Below are 21912 nucleotides of genomic sequence, written 5' to 3'. Positions count from 1 at the left end.
TCGATAGGGAAATGGCATTGATATCTTCAAGCATAAAAGCTGGTCTCACATATCAAATACTTTGCCAATTCTTTCAAGCAATTTTTTTAGCACCTAAAAGGACTATGGATTAATTGAGTGAAACCTGCTCATCTAGCTCAGGAAACAAAGTTTTTATGGTTTTAATAGTGAGGTATCATTGGATCATATCAATTCTTACATAGTAATTTATTTTTTTTCTGATTTTATATTAAGCATGCAATCTACCCTTAATGTATCTTAAAACTCATGCATATGAATGCTTCAGTTATAAATATATAGTTAATGTTTCTAGTACATTAAAAATTAATTTTCTTTCTGAATTATAAAAAAATTATCTTTCAGAGCATCAAATGGGCCAAAACGACATGTCTTTCATTGAGAAGTCAGAGCATCTCTGTCTCACCAAACTCCGTCCCGCAATGCATTGATCTGCATCTCATGCCCTGACTCGAAACCCACTTGAAAAATGAGCTCCCTTTTAGTCCTCTTTATTATTCTAGCCTTCTCTTTTGGATTCTCTGCCTCTTCACCATCCAATCACCGCTACAATGCTGGAGATCATGTCCCTTTGTTTGTTAACAAAGTGGGTCCATTGCACAATCCCAGGTACTTCTCTATATCAGCTCAAATCTTTCATTCAAATGCTAAAGTCCTAATCTTTTCCTTGTTGCGTATGGTGTGGACAATAAAGTTTTTGTTTTTATGATATATTTCTGCAATTTTTGTTCTGTATTGCAGTGCGACTTACTGGTACTATGACTTGCCATTTTGCCATCCAGGTTCGAATTTCGATGATCCATTTTGTTTTTAATGCTTAAGAAAAAGGGTCGTATATGATTTTGTGAGAAAATGGAAATTTTATGCAGTGCAGTGAAAATTAAGGAAATTTTTTATAGGTTCTCTTTTTTGGTAAATTGTTACTGGGTTTTGTTTAGTTGATGTTTTGGTGAAGATATTAGAGTTTGAAGTGGTTAAAGTTTGTATCTTTTTTGTGGGTTTGCAGATAATATAATCCTAAAGCAGGAAACACTCGGGGAAGTGCTGAATGGTGATCGTTTGAGTAGTGGTTTGTATGAGCTGAAATTCAGGGAGGACAAAACTGGGGTGACCCTTTGTGACAAGAGGCTTAAAGGATATGAAGTTGCTAGGTTTAGAGATGCTGTCATTGATGATTTTTACTTCCAAATGTACTACGACGATCTTCCATTATGGGGTTTTGTTGGGAAAATTGAAGAGCAAAGTTGGGTCCTTGGAGAGAAGAAGTTCAACTATTATCTGTTCAAACACGTGCAGTTTGATGTTCTTTATAATGACAACCAAGTCATAGAAATAAGTGCTTTTAGTGACCCTGACCATGCTGTCGATATAACTGATGATGTTGATATGGATGTGAAGTTCACTTATTCGGTTTTTTGGAAAGCAACGTCATCCAAGTTTGAGACCAGGATGGACAAGTACGCAAGGGCTTCGTTGCTTCCTGTACGAAGGCAGATTCGCTGGTTCTCATTCTTTATCTCTATTGCCAACATTGTGCTTTTTACAGGATTACTTATGGTGTTTCTTAAGCGACTTCTTAAGAAGGATCTGGGAAAGTAATGTTCCCTTTAATACTTTATTCATATTTGGTTTTACGATGAAGATAATGTTATGAGCTGGTCATTTGGTATTCTTGGCCTCAGCTTTTTTCTTGTATGTTGCAGATTTGCCAGTGGAGATGAAGAAGAAGACAGGGAAGTCGGTTGGAAATACATACATGGTGATGTTTTCAGATACCCTCAAAACATGTCCTTGTTCTGTGCTGTCTTGGGGGTAGGAACTCAACTGCTGACAGTGTAAGTGATCTTGGAGCATCCTTTTCTGTCCTCCACATCGAGCTATATTCCATTAACTTTCTTTAGGTTGCATCATCATAAAGTTTTATAGGGAAGGGACATCATATCAAATTTTGCCTCGGTGTTCACTTGCCTGGTTGCTGCCATATTTCAAAAGCAGGCTTGAATTCCTCCTCACTGCCGAGCAACAACAAAACCTCCTTTTCTGTACATGTCATCAAATTTCTTTGCATTTGAGCTTAACAAATCTAGCATCATGAAATATATTTTGTTTCTGGTGTTGATATACGGTGCTCTTGTATCTATTACTTTCCAAGCATTGGTATCATGGACCTTTTAGAACAAAATAGAACTGAAAGGTGGAAAAGGTCTACCGACCTCAACTAGATTAGAATTTCAAGCTTATTGATTTGAATTGCGCCTTTGAAGCCATTTACATTGTTCATATGCTAACCTTACAAGTACCAGATTTCTAAGATTTATGTTCTTTCCAAACTGTAATTTTTTTCCAGGGTTTTCTTTTTATTTGTTTTGGCATTTGTTGGCATGCTCTACCCCTACAACCGTGGAGCACTGTTCACTTATTTTGTCCTGCTTTATGCACTTTCATCTGTGGTTGGGGGCTATACCACTGCATCTTTCCATAATCAGTTTTGCGAAACTGGATGGGTGAGAGAATTGTTTGGATTTGTTTTATTGTTTCTGTTTTTAATTTTTAGTGCGTGCTCCTTCTGATTGTTTTTTTCCTGATTTTTGTGGCATATTGTTAATTTCAGGAAAGGAGTGTACTTCTTAGTGGGATTCTCTACCCAGGTCCATCATTTGTGATATTGTCCGTTCTCAATACAATTTCTGTATCTTATGGGGCCACGGCATCACTTCCTTTTGGCACCATTCTAGTGATTCTTCTCATATACATTTTGTTAGCCATTCCTTTATCTGCCTTTGGAGGGCTGATTGGGCATCGTTTTAGGACTGAATTTCAAGCACCTTCTGCTACAAAAAGTCATCCAAGGGAAATTCCACCATCATCATGGTATAGAAGAACACCTTGTCAAATGTTTATTGGGGGACTCTTGCCTTTTAGTGCAGTTGCCATTGAGTTACATCACTTGTATGCAAGCTTGTGGGGCTACAAAATATGCACCCTTCCTAGCATTTTGTTTGTCACATTCATCATACTTATCATGCTGACTGCAATCTTGAGTATTGGGATGACATACATTCAGCTTTCTATGGAAGACCATGAATGGTGGTGGAGGTATGAGTTTTCATTTATACCTGTTATTTACTCTCTTTCCCTTGAATGTGTTTTCGATATTTTTATTTTGTTCGCGTTTTCTTTTTGGTTTCCGAGGAGCAGGCAGGTTTTTGGTTTATTTTCTTAATTTTAGCTACTTCACTTTATTAATGGAAAGAAGTCTCTTTCTTTTCTTTTCTTTTTTAAAATGTAGGTGTAGTATTTTTCATCACTTATTTTTTGGTTTGATGCAGATCTCTGTTGTGTGGGGGCTCAGTGGCCATTTTTATGTTTAGCTATGGCATCTACTTCTTTTCCAGGTCAAGCATGAGTGGTTTTATGCAGCTATCCTTCTTCTTTGGCTATAATGCTTGCATGTGCTATGCATTTTTCTTGATAATCGGTACAATCAGTTTCCGCGCTTCCTTCGCCTTTGTTTGCCACATTTACCACGCTGCTAAGAGTGAATGAATATGCGTTTGTTCAACGGCCCTTTTTTTTATTTTTTTATTCTGACTGCTTTCAACAAAAATCACTAGTTCATTTGCTGTTTTAATGGAGAGGTGGGGGTTGGGAGGAGTGACTGAGCAAAACATAGTCGATTCTCATGTAGCAGATGGTGAATTTTCCCTGTAACTGAGCAATTAAAAAGCACTGTACAGAAAGCAAGGAGGAAACCATGTTTTTGTATATTTGGAAGGTGGCTAACTTTTCAGTATTTTTGGGAACTCGAGATTTGTTATCATCGATGATCATGCAGCATGCCTGTATACAGTAAACACATTCAAAAACATGTTCTAGTTTCTTGTGAGCAAGAAGTTAACACCACCTTTTTATACCAAGATGTGTGCATGGATATGTTTGCGGGCATTTCATGTAAAATAGGTGTTTGAAATTTAGATACAGGCGCTATCACTATATTTCCATGTTCATGAAGTTATTTGTTACTCTTGGCATCTTGCTTCTCCACCTGCATAAAATAGAAGGAAAAGATCCATTGCCAATGAACAAATCTATCCCAAGGAGACACTGTTTTCCTGGTATATGGTGGATAAAAAAACCTCAGAAGATCAACAGGCCTGATGATGGCAAAAGGGAAAAAAAACCCCCGCCAGGTTTATCGATGTGAAATGAAGTTACTTCTCATAATGAACATATAATGGAACAGAAACACCTTTTCACTTGGCAATGGAATTAAGAAGGGAAACCTCAGGGCAAACCCAGCCGTGTTCACCTGACTGTAGGATTGGTCTCGTTCAAAATTTATTGATCTTTCGAATTATGTGTTCAATAATGGAGTTAAAAATATTTTTTTAAATATTTTGTTTGATTTTTAATGATTTTGACATCTTTATATCATAATTATTGAAAAAAGTTAAATAAAAAATTATTTTGAAAATTACTCTTGACAGCATTTCAACGGCAGTAATAAATAAATGACACCTTCATATAGGAGGTGGTCTTGTTTATCAAGCATGCGGCGAGCCACCAATGACTTGAGCCATAGAGGCTCTAGCAGACTAGCACCTTTCAGAAACTGACTGGCATGGCTAGCTCTACCTCCTATCCTTAGCTGCAACAGTGCCACCAAGATCTTAGCCCAGTTGACTGCTAAGATTTTTATGACAAATCTTTTCCGTTCAAAGACAACTGAATACAAAAACCTCAACAACACAACTAGAAGCCACTCTCTCCCCTTTCGGGTACAAAGTCGTCAACGATATATTTTTAACATGAAAAATACAATATAAATTTAAATTGTAAAATTATAATTTTTTTTATGCATACTTCAAGCATATTAAAATACAGATTTAAATAAAAATTTAAATGTAGTTAAAATAAAAAATTATATATAATTTAAGTAATTTAAAAATACAATACAATTATTAATGTTCATAGATTTTTATTAACTAACAATTAACAAACATAAAACAAAACAATCTACTGGTATGTCATGTAAACTAAAACTAGTTTCATTGTCTTCATCTTCCTTGTTATTCCTCAAATATTCATCAATATCATTACCTTTAAGTGAATTATTAGTGTCACTAGTAGTACTAACACCAATACTGTGAATATTAGTTCTATTACTAGCACTGACATCAATATTGATAATGTTATTTAACTCAAAACTCCTTAAATTCTCTAAATTGTCATCAATTTAAACCTTCAAGTCATAGTAGCATGATTCTTCAATATCTATATCATGTTGCCGTTCCACATCAAGCCTATTATCAGAAGAATTGTTTTCTAGATGCTATATGTTCAACAATTCAAGAATCAACTCAAATCAGCCCTATAATAAATCCAAATATTATATAATTTTAAATAAATTTTAGTTAAAAAAGAAGATCATAATACATATGACTAAATGAATGAATATATCAAAGAAAATACAAATATAATAAGATATTGACATGAATAAACTGGTACATAACTTGGTTTTTTCTATGAAAAAAAAAAAACTCAGAGAACTCCTTTATTTTTCCAATCACTTTCTTGTTCTTTAATCTTACAAAAGTTCCTCTCATTATTAATTTTCCTAAACAGCTGAAGCTTTCCTCTTTCTCATGCCATATATTTTGTTTTTAAAACCATGATAGAAGTAACAGTTCGATGATTCCGAGGAAAGGGTTGTAGAAAAAATATATCAATTATCATTCAAGTTTTTAAAGTGATTTTATATGTTAAATATTTATTAATTTATAAAATTATATAATTTTATGAGTTAATTAATGATTTTAATAATTTTATTCGGGTGTGTTTGAGTGAGGTTTTTCATTAAATTTTGAAATTTTTATTTTTATAAAATTAATTTGTTTTTGCTGTTTTTATATTATTTTGATATGTTAATATCTAAAATAAATTTTAAAAATTAAAAAATATTATTTTAATATATTTTTAAATAAAAAATATTTTTTAAAAAAATCACATTTAACTTATTTTTTATATATTTAAATTGTTTTAATATATTAGTATTAAAAGTAAAATTTAAAAAATAAAAAAAATATTATTTTAATAATTTTTTTTAAAAAAACTTTAAGATGCTCGTTATCATCTCAGTCACATTACAAGTCTCTCTCATAACCTAAATTTTCAGCATTCGCAGTCAAGTAACTAGCTTTACCTTGCTTCCTTCTTCTCCTTCTTCTTCTTCTAATTTTCCATGCTGGGGTTTGTGATTTTTTACCATTCTATTTGTGAGTTGTTTTATAGTTTTTTTTTTTCTTCTTAAAATGTTGTTTCACTTATGTCCAGATGTCATCTTCTCCATTTTTGTTCCTGTTTGATGCAGTGATGGGTGGTTTAGGCCCCCCCCCCTCCCCCCATTTATCGGCTTCTTTCTTGGTTATTCCAGGCATATGTTGTAGCTAAATTGTTGAATTATTAGTGCTCGTGGCCAATTTTATGTGCGTATAGTTTCAAATAAAGAAAGAGTCTTGAAAGTGTTTGTTTTTTTGTTTGTGAAATATGGGGTGGGGTTGGTAGTTGGATCTTGATTTTTTTTTCAATGTTGTTTTGTTTTCTTGACCCAAGATGGATTCTTAAAGTTTGAAATCTTTTCTCTGTAATGCTATTGTTTTCTGTGTTTATCTTGACTGGTTAACTTGTTATTACCTTTGACCAGGTTAAGGAAGAATGGAAGTAAGCAGAACAGTTCGATTTGGGCAGCTTTGGTTCTAAACTACTTCACTACTGAATCGTAATTTAAAGAATTTTGCTTTTTCCCTTCTAGTATGGCGTCTTGTGTATCTCCGCCTTTCACGCCATCTGGTACTCAAATTTCAGTAGGACGAAGGATTTCAACAGAAAACCGATTTGGTAGAATAGTTACGGCCCAAAGGTTCGACAAGAAGAAAGGTTCATGGGGCGCATGTGGAAGAAATGCCGTCAGTATCTCGCAAATTAGGTGTTCGGTTAACTCTCACAATATCAGTCCAAATCACAAAGACTCTTTCCTGGATTTACACCCCGAGGTTTCAATGCTCAGAAGTGATGCAAATGACACATATTCTAGTGTGAGAAAGGAGACGTCTGGAAGAAATGTCACCGAGAGCTCAGGGGATACCTCTTTTATGAGCAACTACAATGAAGCCAAGATCAAGGTTGTTGGTGTTGGAGGTGGTGGGTCTAATGCTGTTAATAGAATGATCGAGAGTTCTCTGACAGGGGTGGAGTTTTGGATAGTGAACACAGATATTCAGGCAATGAAGATGTCACCAGTGCTCCCAGAGAATCGATTGCAAGTTGGCAAAGAGCTGACTAGAGGTCTGGGTGCTGGTGGAAACCCGGATATAGGCATGAATGCTGCAAATGAAAGCAAAGCGGCGATAGAGGAGGCACTTTATGGTGCAGACATGGTCTTCATAACAGTATGCCCTAGTTCTTTTCCTATATGTTATTTGTTTTAAAAAATTAGTAAGATGAAAGTAGGTCCTGAGATATAGAACTCCTTTCTATCATCTTTTTGAAAAGAACAATTTATTAGTTTTGCACAATTCAGTAGAATATTGAGATCAGAGGCACACTTTTTTGTGTTTTGCAGAACTGCATATTAGGCTTCCCATTGATCCTTGCTGATATCTAGTTAAGTAGTAATTCCAATAGATATGGGAGTTCAACTGTAGTCAAATTTTGTCAATCGAATGCTTTAAATTTTTTTTCCTGAATTGGAAAATAATGGGGGAAGATTATAGTTGTTGAAGGAAGTGCAAAATTACAAGTTCATATCATCAGATCATAGCTTTGATTCATGTTATATCAGATATTGATGTAAAATCAGGCCAGAACAATTGCTAGATCTACCACATTCTGTTGAGGGTTCCCTTTATATATTTTTTTGTCTCCATGTAGTTCTTCACAAGTCCTAGAAATAGATCACAGTACTGTACTTCCTGATTGTTGCTGCTTTTCTCATTCTGTTATGATATCCTGTTGATGCGTTAAATTTGCAGGCTGGAATGGGTGGAGGAACTGGCACTGGTGGGGCTCCAGTTATTGCTGGCGTTGCAAAGTCTATGGGAATACTGACTGTTGGTATTGTTACGTCACCGTTTTCTTTTGAGGGCCGAAGACGCGCTGTTCAAGCTCAGGAAGGAATTGCGGCTCTGAGAAACAATGTCGACACATTAATTGTTATTCCTAATGACAAGTTGCTGACTGCAGTTTCTCAATCAACCCCAGTGACAGAGGCATTTAACTTGGCTGATGACATACTTCGGCAAGGTGTTCGTGGTATCTCTGACATCATCATGGTATGGAACGAGTAAAGACAAATGCTAATTTAATTTGTGTCTTTGGCTTCCTATGATTTCTTTTCCGGTAATCATGTGTGATGTTCATGTGCTAACCCTCATATTCCATGACCATGAGCTTATAATTATGCACAATTTCACTGTTTGTTTAATGTTTGACCATTCAATCAGCTCTGACAATGTCTATGCACTTGATTTTATAATTATAAAAAAACCCTTTTTTTGGAACTAACATTCGCACTTATTTCTCTCTACTTCAAATTTTCTGTTGAATTTGCAACCAGACACTTCTTACTTATCAAATCCTGCAAAAGAAGAGAAGGCCAATTTCCAGGCTGCTACAGTCATCTGACAGGGGTTTCTGGACTTATCCCATGTCTCTAGGCCTCTGTCTTCTGTCTTCTATTCCTTTCCTTTGTCAACCATATTCAGCAATGTTCTTACTTATTCAGTTATTCCCCTCTTAATGGTGGGAAATTTTCTTCTACAGGTGCCAGGTCTGGTTAATGTTGATTTTGCTGATGTTCGAGCTATCATGAAAGATGCAGGTTCTTCTCTTTTGGGAATAGGAACTGCAACTGGTATGTAAAAGAAGAAAGAAAAGAATAACATTGTTATGTCACTACATGCATTTCTATTATTAATTTCTCGGGTTGTTGTGGTACACCTCTTTTTTATTTTTTCTGAATGCCTGCCTCTTTCATGGTGTCATTCTCAATTTCTGTTTTCCCTTCAATTGTTTCTGCACAAAACTGTTTGATGCATCATGATCAAAGTTTTAATTGTCTAGCTGTAATAATTTTTTTGCTTTATTGATTAGCAGGGAAGACCAGGGCTAGAGACGCTGCATTGAATGCCATCCAATCACCTTTGTTAGATATTGGCATTGAAAGAGCTACTGGGATTGTGTGGAATATAACTGGTGGAACTGATTTAACATTGTTTGAGGTGGGCCTTCTTCTCTGAGTGTCGTGGTTGAACCTGATTTTATTGCTATTTTATCTCCTGCACTTTTTAGTAGTTTTTTTGGGAGTACTAGGGAATATTAACTATTAAACATATAGGCATGCACATTCACTGCTTGTGTTTCAAATCCCCAGGGGAAAATGTCAAGATTGCAAGCATAATTTTTTATGCCAAATGGGTGCAATCTTTTCTTTTCTGTAATGAGTCTTTATCACTGTTGTGTTTTTGCAATCCAAAAGGTTAGGATTTGGAGAGTTGGCGCACTAATTTGTATGTAATTGTTTTTCAAGCAAAACAAGAACACATAGATTTGCTAAGCTACCTGTAATGCATGCCATGTCCTTAACTCATGAAATAGTGGTCCTGCTCTCGCAGAATGAAGTCTTTGGAAAAAGTAAAATTCCTTGTGAAATAGTATCATGGTCATGCTGTTGGTTTATTAGCATGATAAATTGTCACTCTTTATTGGATGTTCTAATTTTTTGTTATTGGATAAAGAAATTGAGTCTGTACAAGCATCCTTTATATCCTGGCTTTGATCAGTTAGATAGGTGCTTGCATCTTTTTTTCTATTTGTTTTAAAAAGATTTAAGCAACATATGCCACCAGCTTGTCTGGGAATGATGAGAAAACTATGGCCTGTACATGTGCATTCTCATCTCTACTGGCCACATCCTAATAGTCAACCTACTTCTACAGTGGCCAACATGAAGTTGGAACAGCTTTTTGAGGAGACATACATATATTAATGTGCAAGTTCTGCATACCAATACAAACTTTATTGCACGTAGGGGAAAGGCAAATGAAATGAGTGGTTTACTTGTATGCCTTTGGGATTGTAGCAGTGAAAAAATCTGTCTTGTTTATCTAAAACACTACCCAATGTCGTGTGCATTTGTGCTATAATTTGTTATAACGAATTGGGTTAATATGTAGCTACATGGCTCTCTACACCCATTTTATACTAGCATCCTGCCATGGTTTTCTATTTAGTGAGAAGATATTTTGACTTCAATTCTTGTGTCATATTTCTTGAAGGTGAATGCTGCAGCGGAGGTTATATATGACCTTGTGGATCCAACTGCAAACCTAATATTTGGAGCAGTGATCGATCCAGCACTAAGTGGTCAAGTAAGTAGGCAATAGAGAAATAACTGTAACATTATGTTTTTTATTATTCTGGTAACAGGTAATCTGGAGGGTATTTTCTTAAAAAAAAAATTAAACAAAAGGAATACAAGGAAAAATTGAGGTTCTGAGGACGAAATAGAAAATACAGATAAATGATTACTGTTGCATATCACAAAATTTGACCTTAGCAAAGCTTTTCTCATTCAAGTGGCCATCAAGAGTCAATTTCTCTTTGTCAAAGATTTTTCTACGTCAAAACTTCCAGAACTGTATATGTCCTATATACCAAAGTTTCTCATAAAAAATGAATTGAATTGCTAAGCAATTCCACATGAATTTCTGGATAACCCGTTTAATGAATTTACTAATCAATTTATGAAGCCTAAAGCAGAAGACTTCAAACAATAAAGGACTGAGAAAACCCAGATATACAGCTAATTTTTCAAGAATGCGAATTTATGCAACCTTTTCTAATCTTATTATAATTTTTTTTCTTTTGAACTTCAAGCTTTAATGTCATTGCATGAGTCCTTCAAGTTAGTGGTATGAATGAGCTTTCAGGTTATTAGAGAACCATTATGTTTAGCAATCCCATTTCCCTTGCTTTGTACGTCAGATTACATAATGTTTTTCCTTTAAGATAGTATTGACGATGAGCAAACAATAAATCAAAATTGAGTTTTTATAACTGTAATTAACAAACATGACATCTGAAATTGCTAATTTAGCTTGTGATAATGAGGTATTCAACTCCAAGGGATGAATCCAAAAAGAAATCTTTATTGGTTCTACCTCTTTCTTCTGTTCGAAGAGCCTGGAAGCTGAAGTTCTATGTTGTTGAGTTCTGATGTATGAGGATATTATAAATAACATTTCTTGCTGCATGAGCTTTAAGTCTGATTAAGCGATAATCATCTCTCTTTATTTAGTTATTGTTGGTGTCCTTTTGTCATTTAGGTTAGCATAACCCTGATCGCCACTGGATTCAATCGCCGGGATGAAGGTGAAGGACAGGTATGTTTTTGAGGTCCATCTTCTTATGATAAATTTTATCTGTTTATATCCTTTTGACCGGCCAAAATGCAGGGGACGCAGCGTGCTCATGGTGATGTTTCTCTTGGAACAAATAGACGTCCACCATATGCCGATGGTGGCTCTGTGGAGATTCCTGAGTTCTTGAGGAAGAAGGGCCGTTCTCTCTTCCCACGAATGTGACCTGTTTTGCTCGTTATTTCATTGTATTGAAATGTATATTCTTCTTCTCTTTGTTTTTTCTTTTCCTCTCAGAGATCTTCTCCTGACACCCTTTAGAGTTGACTGGAATGCTAGAGATTCACTCAGAAAATAATTGTTCAAGTTTAGATTTTTAAAATTGCATTTGTGGTATGTGTAGAGCCTCCAATTCTTTTCTCCAAATAAAGAATTTGGTAGTACATCAATATGACATTGATCTATGCCTTTTGGGTGATATAATAGAATCCTAGTGAGATGCCACTTATTATTTCTTGTTTTGGCCCCTTGAAGCTTTCTTACCACTTGTGCCTGGTTACCTTTTTTCAGTGATTTCTCAACTCAGAGATTATTTTTGGGATCAAAATAGGTTCTTAGTCTTCATCTTAGCATTAAGTATGATACTCTAAAAAATATATCTCATTTTCTCTATATACATGTCATAAAATCTTTGCCTCAGGAAATCAATTTCTGTGATCCTGTTCTGTTTTTATACTCATCCACATGTTTGCTCCCTAGAAAATCAATTCCTGTGTGCTACCTTTCCACCTCAATTAATTCACATACAAATCAACCGACGGTATTGGACCAAACCTAGCTAGTGCACACCGCGCACACTTGTTGGCCACCTTCAGCCATCCAAAAAACAGAAACATATTTTTTATTAGAAGAGTCCTGCTGTGTACTATTCAAATCTACCTTTCTATACCAACTTAAGCCACACAAATCTGACCCCAACAAGAAGCATGGATGATGAGACGTAGGGTTGTCAGATACCATACAAAAAAAATTAACACTTGTGATCTGTATTATAACTTCCCTCCCATCTATTCTTTCTTGCACACACAATCAAGATTTTATAAGCCTCAAGCCTTGTCAAAATCTAGCCAGCACTCCCTAGTGTAGCAAGCCCCGGTATTTTGCTTCAAAATGGAGGGCATGCACTTGTCATCTATGAAACAAGAACCCTCCTCCAATCCAGGAAAACCCACGACTAGGAATATTGCATTTTCTTGGCAACCAAAGTCACCTTCTAGGGCAGAACCCTCGCAAATCATGAACAAAGCACAAACATGGTGTTCTTATCCTGGAGTGGAGAATGTTGGGAATGAAGTGAAAGAGCAGGCAGCCGAGGCATTGATTTTAATGCACAGAGAAAGTGTTACTCTTACTACTACTACTACTACAGGACGTGAGAGACTAAAGAGGCATAGAGAAGAGGTGAGTGGCAAGGTGATGATTCCGGATACATGGGGTCAAGAAAATTTGCTTACAGATTGGATTGATTATTCATCATTTGACAAGCTGTTAGCCCCAAAAGGAATCACATCAGCTCGTGAAGCACTTGTCGCTGAGGGACGTAGAGCCAGAACTTCTCATCAACGATTGGGAGTAGAAAGTAGCTGTTAATTAAATAAATGATGAATCTCTTTAATTATCTTTCTCCTTGCTTAATTTTCTAGATTTGATCCGGCAGGAGAGCCTCGTTATATACATGATGGCATGAAATCCTTGAGTGCTTTCTTTGATGGGCCATGATTGTTTTTGTAGATTGTAGAACTGGAAGCATGTGATTCTCTAATTAATTATACACCACTTTAATTGCTCTTAATTTTCTTTCTTTTAACATTAAGGGATTCGCTGGGATCATGGATTTTACATTTATTTCATCACAGAAAGAAACTGTTCTTTTTCTTCCCAGATGCATGCATGCAACTGTGGGATTAAGTCTATCTAGTTGTCCAAAAATATATGAAACAAGAAGCTAAAGACAAGGAGAGTAAATAAAGTAGACCAATGTTGAGTGTGGACACAAAATATGAGTCCTGATCGTGACACAAGCATATAAAAATAGAAGCAGAAACCTCCTGTTGTAGCCCAGGTTTTTGCGACTGGTTTGTGGTGCAGGGGACTGGGGACAGGACTTCTCGAGAAAAAAAAAAGGCTGGAGAGGAAAATGAGGATGGATTATTTCAAATACAGATTATGATGTGAATGTGTAATTGTTACAAATAGATTAGATTGAGTTGGGTTATTGATAGGAGATGTTTCCTTGAAAAATCAAGAGAGACATTCGAGTTTGGACTAGCATTGGAAGATAGACATATTTCTGGATTATCAGGTAGGTGTTCATCACTTTTTTTTTAAAAAAAAATATTTTATTTAATTATTTATTATTTAAATAAAGCATATCTCAAACATGTGAATGTGATGTATAATTAAGTTAACCAGAAGGACGAGGCTACAATTATAAATGGTGTATATTATGGAAGTGTGAAATATATATTGTAAGATGATGAATATTGTGGAATTGTGTATATTACAAACAATACTTGTAAATGAGATATGTGTTCATCACCATATCCTATGTTATTATGAAAAAAGTTTTGTGGATATTACATCAAGCTATTTTTAAATGTAAGGTGAAATGTAGTGTATGAACTTGATATAAATTCAGAATATAAAAAAAATGAGTTAGCCACAATGACAAGGACTATAATGTGTAAATGAGTCGATAACTTATCCAAAATTCAATGCAATGAATAATTAATTGAAATTTAATCTACTTTATGTTATTTTCATGCTCAACCACATCAAATCAATTCTAATTGATGACATTCATAACTAATTTATCATTAATTCAACAAACTCTAAACTCAACCTGAAACCTGAACAATAATTTCATTTCAACTAAACCAAACACAAATTAAATATAAAACCCATATAATTATTAACAACAATGTAGTATGTTTATCTTGCTTATAGGACTAGAAAGTGTTGGGGCGACGGTGGCAGTGGGCGACGGTTTTTGAAGAGAAAAACATCCTAAGAGGTTTAGAGAATAAGACGAGTTTGAGTTTTTGGTGTTTTCAAGGGAAAAAACAAGTAATTCATGGGTTTTTTTTTTTAGAGAGAGGTTGTTGGTGTCATTTTTAAAAGAAATGGTTGTTATGTTTGTGTTCTTTGATCTGGATAAGGGGTTAAATTTCACAACATGTCGTGCTTTAAATATGTGACATGTAAGTTGTTGCTATTCTGAAGCACAACATTGTAGTTGTCGCGTTTGAAAATAACGATATTTATTAAATGTGGTGCATCAGAAGCACAACAAGCTCAAATTATATTATTTTACTAAAAAAATTATTTTATTGTGTTAATTTAAAAAAAATCATTTTATTGTGTTAATTTAAAAAAAATCAAACATGTGACCATGATTGTCAGACTCGACCGAAGTTTGACTTGATAAAAGGCATAGTTACTAGGTCATCAAGTCAATTTAAATTTAGTGGATGAACTCTAATTATTTTTTTTATTAAAACAATATTGTTTCATTAAAAAAAATATTTTAATTTTAACCCGGTTAGATTTTGAACTAAATTTGATTTGGTTAATTATATCATAGTTAAATCTACTAGGTTCATAAACTATTATTTATATTTTATTTATTTATTTTTATTGCCCATCAATGTAATATATGAGATATCACAATTCTAATATATATATATATATATATATATGAGGAAATGAGGTTAAGGTAGTCCTTGATGCCCGCAATTTGTCTGCAACCTTAATTGTTCATAGTCCAGCAGCTTCACATGGCTGACAAGCTATGTTTCTGTTTTATCTCTGCATAGACAAAAGAAACTCTTCCACTTGCTATCTGAGTGTTGTTTAAACTTTTTTTTTCCTTCTCCATGTTCGTTTCACATAATACGAATTTCACAGTACAATCGAGTGAAAATAAGTGATAAAAAGCTTTAAAAATTAAATAAATATTTTGTTAATTAATGTGCTATTTTTTCTAATCTTTTGGTTGCCTTCTTTAATGGATTTAGCTTTAAAATCATTAGATAAAGGAAAAAAAGTGTTCTTGCTAGGGTTTTTCGTTAATATATTTAAAGACTCGTGAAAGTTTCTCAAATAGATACATTGGCTAGTAAATTTAAATGCGAAACAATTTAAATTATGTGAGAATTGACTTGATATAACTCAATTGACTTTACGTGTCTAAAAGTAACCCATATAACTCGTAAAAATCATAGTTTTGACTAAAAAATTTTCAAGATGATATTTTTTTTTAATATTAAGATAATATATTAGATTGACTGGGGTCAACTCGGGTTAATATGTCAAATCTGCGACCCAAGTTATGAGACTATGACAACCCCATAGAAAAAAAATCAAAATAAATTATGAAGTCTAGTTCTCAATAAACCCATCTTGAAGGATGAAATTGAAAAAAATAATCAATTTAAAAAGGACCTAAGAAAATAACTTGAGTTAATCTGCCAAACTCATGACTAAGGTCATAAGACCGAGATAACCTCATGAAAAGCAAATCGAAACAAATTATAAATAACAATCCTTAATCAGTCCAATGTTGAATGATAAGATTAGAAAAAAAAAATATAAAAAAAAATAATCTGAGTCAATTCATCAAACCATTACTCAGATCATCAAACTTAGATAATCTCATATAAAAAAAATTAAAAAAATAATGACCTTATTTAAACTAGGTTGACTCTCAAATTTGTGACTTTGGTCTTTAGACTAAGATAACCCCATAAATAGCAAATCAAACAAATAATAAAAGTTCAATTCTCAAACGACCATGTCGGATCCAATGTTGAACAATGAAATATATAAAAAAAAATAATTAAAAAATGACACAAAAACGAGCCAAGTCAACTTGGGTTAACTCGTTAAGCACTATTCTATGTCATGAAGCTGATATAACCTAATAAAAATCAAACCAAAACAAATCATGAAACCTAATTCTTAATCAAACATAATATTAAATAATGAAATTAAAGGGAAAAAAACTCAATTAAAAAACCTGAGTCAATTGGGTTAACCCGCCAAACTCATGATCTATATAATGAGAGTGATAACTTAATAAAAAAACAAATTTAATATAAAATGATGAAATTTTTTTTTAAAAAAATTGATTGGAAAAATAAATTAAAGAAAACAAACAAAATAATATTTAAATGAATAGTCATTTGTTAGGAGAGGTGCATAAAACTTATTCTCTTTTAATTTATAATTTATAGTTAATTAATGAGGTGCATAAAACTTATAGTAATTGTTTTTAAATAACCTTTAAAAAATCTTACTTTTTTTTTAAATAAAACAATATAATTTTAATTAACACGATCAACTTGTTTAACCCATAACCAAAATCAAGTTTAATAACTTTAATTAAAGATATCACCGGTCTTAAAATAAAATAAATCCAAATCTAAAATGAACTTTGCTGGTTCATGGAGTAACTCATTCAGCACATAAAAAATAACTAATATATTTTTTTTTTAGAAAAACCTTATTCTTATTTTCAGAAATTTACGATGGCTTGCTCTCATTAATTTGTCACTTACGTGACAAAAAATATCTAACATTTTGTTTCACACATTCCACATCCTTGTTTCCATAGAAGAACAACTCCCTTTCTCCTCACCTTGTCCACCTCAAGCTCGCCATCAACCCCACCAGAACTATAAAAAAAAAAAAAAAAAAAATCAAATACTTTTCAATATGTCTCTCTATGATAACTAAAACCACACAAATTTCTCTCCAGCATAAAGTCCGAGACGTAGAGATGCCATGCACCATACGAAGCAAGCAAGCCTCTGTGACGTGTAATCTTGCTCCCCCACTCATTCTTCTGTAGGGCTCTCTTCTTCTGTCTTTGCTTTTATTATTATTATTTTTTTCTCCCATGATTAAACCCCATTTTAGATAATAATCTTTGCCAATCTTCCTTTGTCACGCCCCCAATTTTGAAGCATGGCTAGCAAGATGGAAGGCTCCCATTTCTCAAAATCCAAGAAAGAAGAAGAACCCACCATTGATATAGTTAAAAATGATAGCCACACAACTATTATTTCTGGTGGATCCACTAGCCAAACCCTTGCATTTTCCGGCACTGATCAAGCAACCAGCTCGGTGCCTCCTCAAGGAGCAGTACATCGTGACGGAGGTGGCGGTGATGGTGATCGTGAGGTGTTGGATAAAGATTGTGGACGTGAAAGATTAAAGAGGCATAGAGAAGAGGTGGCTGGTAGGGTCATGATACCAGATACATGGGGACAAGAGAATTTGCTCAAGGACTGGATTGATTGTTCCACCTTCGATGAGCTGTTAGCCCCAAAGGAAATCTCTTCAGCTCGTGAAGCACTTGTTGCTGAGGAACGCAGAAAAAGGTCTCCAAGATTGAGCATAGCAAGTAGGTGTTGATGATCCATGATGATATCTTCAAATAACTAATTATCTTTCATTAATTATTTACTGGAATGATGAGCATGTTGGATTTATCAATTATTAGTTTTTAATCAGTGATGCATTAAGCAGTATCCATGTATTTCACTGAATTTGTGTAATTTGTGTAATTATTTACTGGAATGAAGAGGTTGCTGGTAGAGTTGAAGAATGCATGATTTTCTGTAAATATAATGTTAGTCTTAACTCTTAATTATGCGTTCACTAACAAGAAAAATAATCTTCGTTTACATCAATTATATATATGTACAGGATGACAAATATCAACTACAGTTTCCCTTCCACTTGACTCTCAAGCAATGAAGTTGGATATCGATAACGATCATAGCAATAGGAATAAACTAGATGTTCTATCCTTTATTTCTTCATTTATCTCTTTTTCCCAGTAATTGTCAAGCCCTTGAGAGCATTCAAAACTGCAGAATCAGCACATTTTTTCCTAGCTAATTGTTGTATTGATTCAAATATGTAGAATTAGCACGTTAATTTTCTTACTAGCTAATTGTTCTTGGGTTGGATCAATCGAGCATCCCTATAAATAGCACAGAATCATAATGCTTACAGTACTTGTAAATATCCTGAATTTGCCTCCACTTTTTGCCTTCCATTGCCATAAATACTGGTTGGAACAAAACCAAGGTTTGCCTCTAATATTTTCCAAGAACTCAAAATCAATTTCATCGATCATGATTGTTTTTGTACTCGTCACCGTTTGATGTATAAAATGAGACTACAACTCCAGCAGTACTGTAATCTCCAGGGAATTCCATGAAAGCACTAAAATACGAAGAGAGATGCATGTCTTCAGATACGAAACCAGAACCTGAACTTTCATCGAGGGAAACTTGGACTGATTTTCCTGCATCATCAAGAAGAATCACTTGATCATTCTGAAGAGAACCCTAAATTAAACAGAAGCAGTGATGGAGGCCAAGCAAATAAAAAAAAAACCCTAGATAAGAAATGTTACTGAACATTTGCAGCCTCCAAAGAATGTTACTGAACATTTGCAGCCTCCAAAGAATCATGTGTTGTTTTCCACCATTTATATTCAAAAATAGTTTTAAATTTTTATTCTCTGTCCAATTTTATCTTTATTTTACAAAAACTAAATCCATCTCTCTAATCGAATCTTTTAATAAATTCAACAAGTGTCTTTAACATGTTTTTTTCCACGAATTGATTAATCTATGCAGACATAGTCGTGGGCTGGAATTGGCCCACGGAGATGTTCAAATATAAAACCTAGCTCAAACAACATACATTACACCAAGCCCAGCCCACCAAACATACAATGTTTCGACTAGGGTTTAGCTTTAGCGCTCTCTCTCAGGCACTGACATATTTATACACCTTCCTTCAGCCAACTGCTCTCTGGCTAGGGTTTCTTCGTCTTTCGGTGAGCGCGGACATATTTTCTCTTTTACGTACTTTTCACTGTTTTCCTTGCTTTGACTTCAACTCTCTGATCTCTGATTCATCCCCTCGTTTCTCTTACAGGAAAGAAAGGAATAAAGAAAGAAATCCTGAGAGCCCTTGTTGAAATCTTGGAACATGAGGTATGGGTTGCAAAGATCACCGGTTTTTTTTTCTGTTCTTGTATTTGAGTTCGTTGATCTTTCAAACCCAGAACTGATTTTTTTGGAGGGTTTTGGATATTTTCTTTGGATGCAGTAAGCTTGCGGGGGATACCATCAGAGAAGCTGTGACAACCATAAAGAATGGTGTGAATGAGAAGCCACGCAAGTTCACCCAGACCATTGAGCTTCAGATTGGCTTGAAAAATTATGACCCACAAAAGGATAAGCGGTTTAGTGGCTCTGTTAAGTTGCCCCACATTCCTCGTCCCAAAATGAAGGTTTGCATGCTTGGAGATGCTCAGCATGTGGAGGAGGTAAATGTTTATTCCATTCTGTCAAAACAGATCGAGTAAAAGAAGTATTTGATTCATTTGTGGGGATTTTTTTTATATTACCCTTTTGAACTCAAAATCTTGGAATTGGTGATAGAACATGTTCGATAATGGTTCGATTGTAATGTTGCAAGTTTTAGAGAAAGTGAATTGCTTGCTTGTGTTATTTTGTGGTAGCATTGTTTGATGATGGCTGTGAGATTTATGGAGTTGTTTTTTGTGTGAGAATTTTTGATGTGGTTGTTGTGTCAATTGATTTCTGTCGGCAGGCAGTGTCAATAGGCTTGCAATGGATGGATGTTGAAGCACTGAAGAAGCTGAACAAAAACAAGAAATTGGTCAAGAAGCTTTCAAAGCAGTATCATGCCTTTTTGGCCTCAGAGTCTGTCATCAAGCAGATTCCCCGTCTCTTGGGCCCTGGCCTCAACAAGGCAGGCAAGCAAGTTTACTATGAGTATACTCCATGTTTGTTTATTGCATCTTGAACTGTGATAGTGTTGAAGTGTTGATTGGCTTGTGGATGCAGTAGTTTCTCTTTTTTATGCTGCTTTACGCTTGAATGCAGGAAAGTTCCCAACCCTTGTGACTCACCAAGAGTCGCTAGAGTCAAAGGTTAATGAAATCAAGGCAACTGTGAAGTTTCAGTTGAAGAAAGTGTTGTGCATGGGTGTTGCTGTTGGTAACTGCGATATGGAGGACAAGCAGATCTTCCAGAATGTGCAGATGAGCGTCAATTTCCTTGTCTCACTTTTGAAGAAGAATTGGCAAAATGTGAGTTATAAACCTAATCAATCTTTTTGCAAATTAGTTTTTCCTTTTGGTTTGTCATGCTTGTTTTATTTTTATTTTGAGCTACTCTTAGATTATTCTCTTTGGCACCTAATCATCTTTTGATTTAGTTATAGCTTGCTTCATGTAGCTTTGTTTACAAATAGTTCATTACCTATTATCCTCATGTCTTGTGGCTATAACCTGCAACTGATTAACTGGTTGGGTGGGAGTAGGATGTCTGTCAACTCAAATCTTGCCTTTAGTAATTACAGGGTTGTTTGTTGGGATTGATATTTATTTGATTTGTCCTTTATTGGTTTTGTACTCATGTAAAGTTTTTTGTTGGAAATCAGGTCAAGTCCCTGCACCTTAAGAGTACCATGGGAACTCCTGTCCGCCTTTACTAAGGAGTTCTAAGCAACCATAGTTTTGTAAGAGGAGAAGAGTCTACCATGAGCAGAACTGAGAAATGTTATCTTTGAACATTAGGATTTTATGTTTCTGGATTATTATTTTTTTTAATGCTTCTAATTTTTATGATTGCCAGAATTGTATGAAGTTTTTGCTGAATAGATGTGAACTTTGTTTTCTTTTGAATGATTCATGTTTTGCCTGACATATCTTGGAGTTGTCCCTGGCATACACATAATTAAACGTTTGGTTTGACTACACAGCCAGTTGGCCACTATTGTATGTTCTTACCTGAGTTTCTTTCACTCGAAATTTCTCTACGCATTGTTGACCCGCGTGCTATATTTCAACTGTGGATGTTTGCTGTTCTCCCTAGGAAAAGAAACCAGCATCTATTTCATAGTAGTTGGAAAAGGGGCAGGAACTAGTAGTGACCTAGTCGCTGAGTGATCGAACATGTTTTTGGCTGTGCTAGTCTAACACTTTTTTTTTTAGCCTGTGTGGAACTATTGTCTGGAAGTATGGTTATGGTTATGATTGTTTTTGTCTTGTAAATATATTAAAATAATGTTTTTTTATTTTTAAAAAATTATTTTTAATATCAGCATATTAAAATAATTTAAAAATATAAAAAAATATTAATTTAAAACTAAGAAAAAAATAAATTTTTTTAAATTTTTTTTAAAAATATTTTTAAAATGTAAAAATAAATAGGATTTATGACTGTCTCAATCATCATTATTATATTATAATATTTTTATTATTATCATTACTCTACATGATTATATTTTTATTTTTATTTTTATAGCACACCGTCATTATTGCATTGAAGTCTTTTTGAAATGCAAAGTTTGAAGTCTTTTT

General features: G+C 34.3%; 4 protein-coding genes across 12 annotated transcripts; all 4 read left to right on the top strand.

The window, feature by feature from the left end:
* The first annotated feature begins 357 nt into the window (after window positions 1-357).
* On the top strand, window positions 358-3935 carry LOC18098124 (transmembrane 9 superfamily member 5). Its single transcript, XM_006384756.3, has 7 exons — window positions 358-627; window positions 760-800; window positions 1025-1613; window positions 1722-1853; window positions 2366-2522; window positions 2630-3114; window positions 3348-3935. The coding sequence occupies exons 1-7, from the start codon at window positions 488-490 to the stop codon at window positions 3562-3564; spliced, it is 1761 nt and encodes a 586-aa protein (XP_006384818.1). The 5' UTR covers window positions 358-487; the 3' UTR covers window positions 3565-3935.
* Window positions 3936-6138: 2203 nt separating this feature from the next.
* On the top strand, window positions 6139-11951 carry LOC18098123 (cell division protein FtsZ homolog 2-1, chloroplastic). 7 transcript variants are annotated; one of them, XM_006384754.3, is made up of 8 exons: window positions 6139-6206; window positions 6722-7466; window positions 8049-8348; window positions 8839-8929; window positions 9172-9296; window positions 10353-10445; window positions 11403-11459; window positions 11532-11951. In XM_006384754.3, the coding sequence occupies exons 2-8, from the start codon at window positions 6831-6833 to the stop codon at window positions 11658-11660; spliced, it is 1431 nt and encodes a 476-aa protein (XP_006384816.1). In that variant the 5' UTR covers window positions 6139-6206; window positions 6722-6830; the 3' UTR covers window positions 11661-11951. The 7 variants fall into 7 exon arrangements, with proteins under 7 accessions (XP_006384816.1, XP_024455670.1, XP_006384817.1 ...); XM_024599902.2 differs by having other exon boundaries at window positions 9169-9296; window positions 11541-11951; XM_006384755.3 differs by having other exon boundaries at window positions 9169-9296.
* Window positions 11952-17188: 5237 nt separating this feature from the next.
* Window positions 17189-18451, top strand: LOC18098121 (uncharacterized). 3 transcript variants are annotated; one of them, XM_006384751.3, is made up of 3 exons: window positions 17189-17342; window positions 17462-17901; window positions 18207-18451. In XM_006384751.3, the coding sequence occupies exons 1-3, from the start codon at window positions 17221-17223 to the stop codon at window positions 18209-18211; spliced, it is 567 nt and encodes a 188-aa protein (XP_006384813.3). In that variant the 5' UTR covers window positions 17189-17220; the 3' UTR covers window positions 18212-18451. The 3 variants fall into 3 exon arrangements, with proteins under 3 accessions (XP_006384813.3, XP_006384814.2, XP_024454952.2); XM_006384752.3 differs by lacking the exon at window positions 18207-18451 and having other exon boundaries at window positions 17190-17342; window positions 17462-18105; XM_024599184.2 differs by lacking the exons at window positions 17189-17342; window positions 18207-18451 and having other exon boundaries at window positions 17364-18105.
* Window positions 18452-19230: 779 nt separating this feature from the next.
* Window positions 19231-21255, top strand: LOC18098120 (60S ribosomal protein L10a-2). The gene is made up of 6 exons (XM_006384750.3): window positions 19231-19353; window positions 19455-19513; window positions 19629-19848; window positions 20136-20301; window positions 20432-20637; window positions 20991-21255. Exons 2-6 carry the CDS (start codon window positions 19509-19511, stop codon window positions 21042-21044), a joined length of 651 nt encoding a protein of 216 aa, XP_006384812.1. The 5' UTR covers window positions 19231-19353; window positions 19455-19508; the 3' UTR covers window positions 21045-21255.
* The last annotated feature ends 657 nt before the right edge of the window (window positions 21256-21912 follow it).

The sequence above is a fragment of the Populus trichocarpa genome, chromosome 4 (genome assembly GCF_000002775.5).
Source record: "Populus trichocarpa isolate Nisqually-1 chromosome 4, P.trichocarpa_v4.1, whole genome shotgun sequence".
NCBI lineage: Eukaryota > Viridiplantae > Streptophyta > Magnoliopsida > Malpighiales > Salicaceae > Populus > Populus trichocarpa.
Note: the sequence above shows the minus strand (reverse complement) of the source record. Positions and strands in the feature narration are given on the sequence as shown.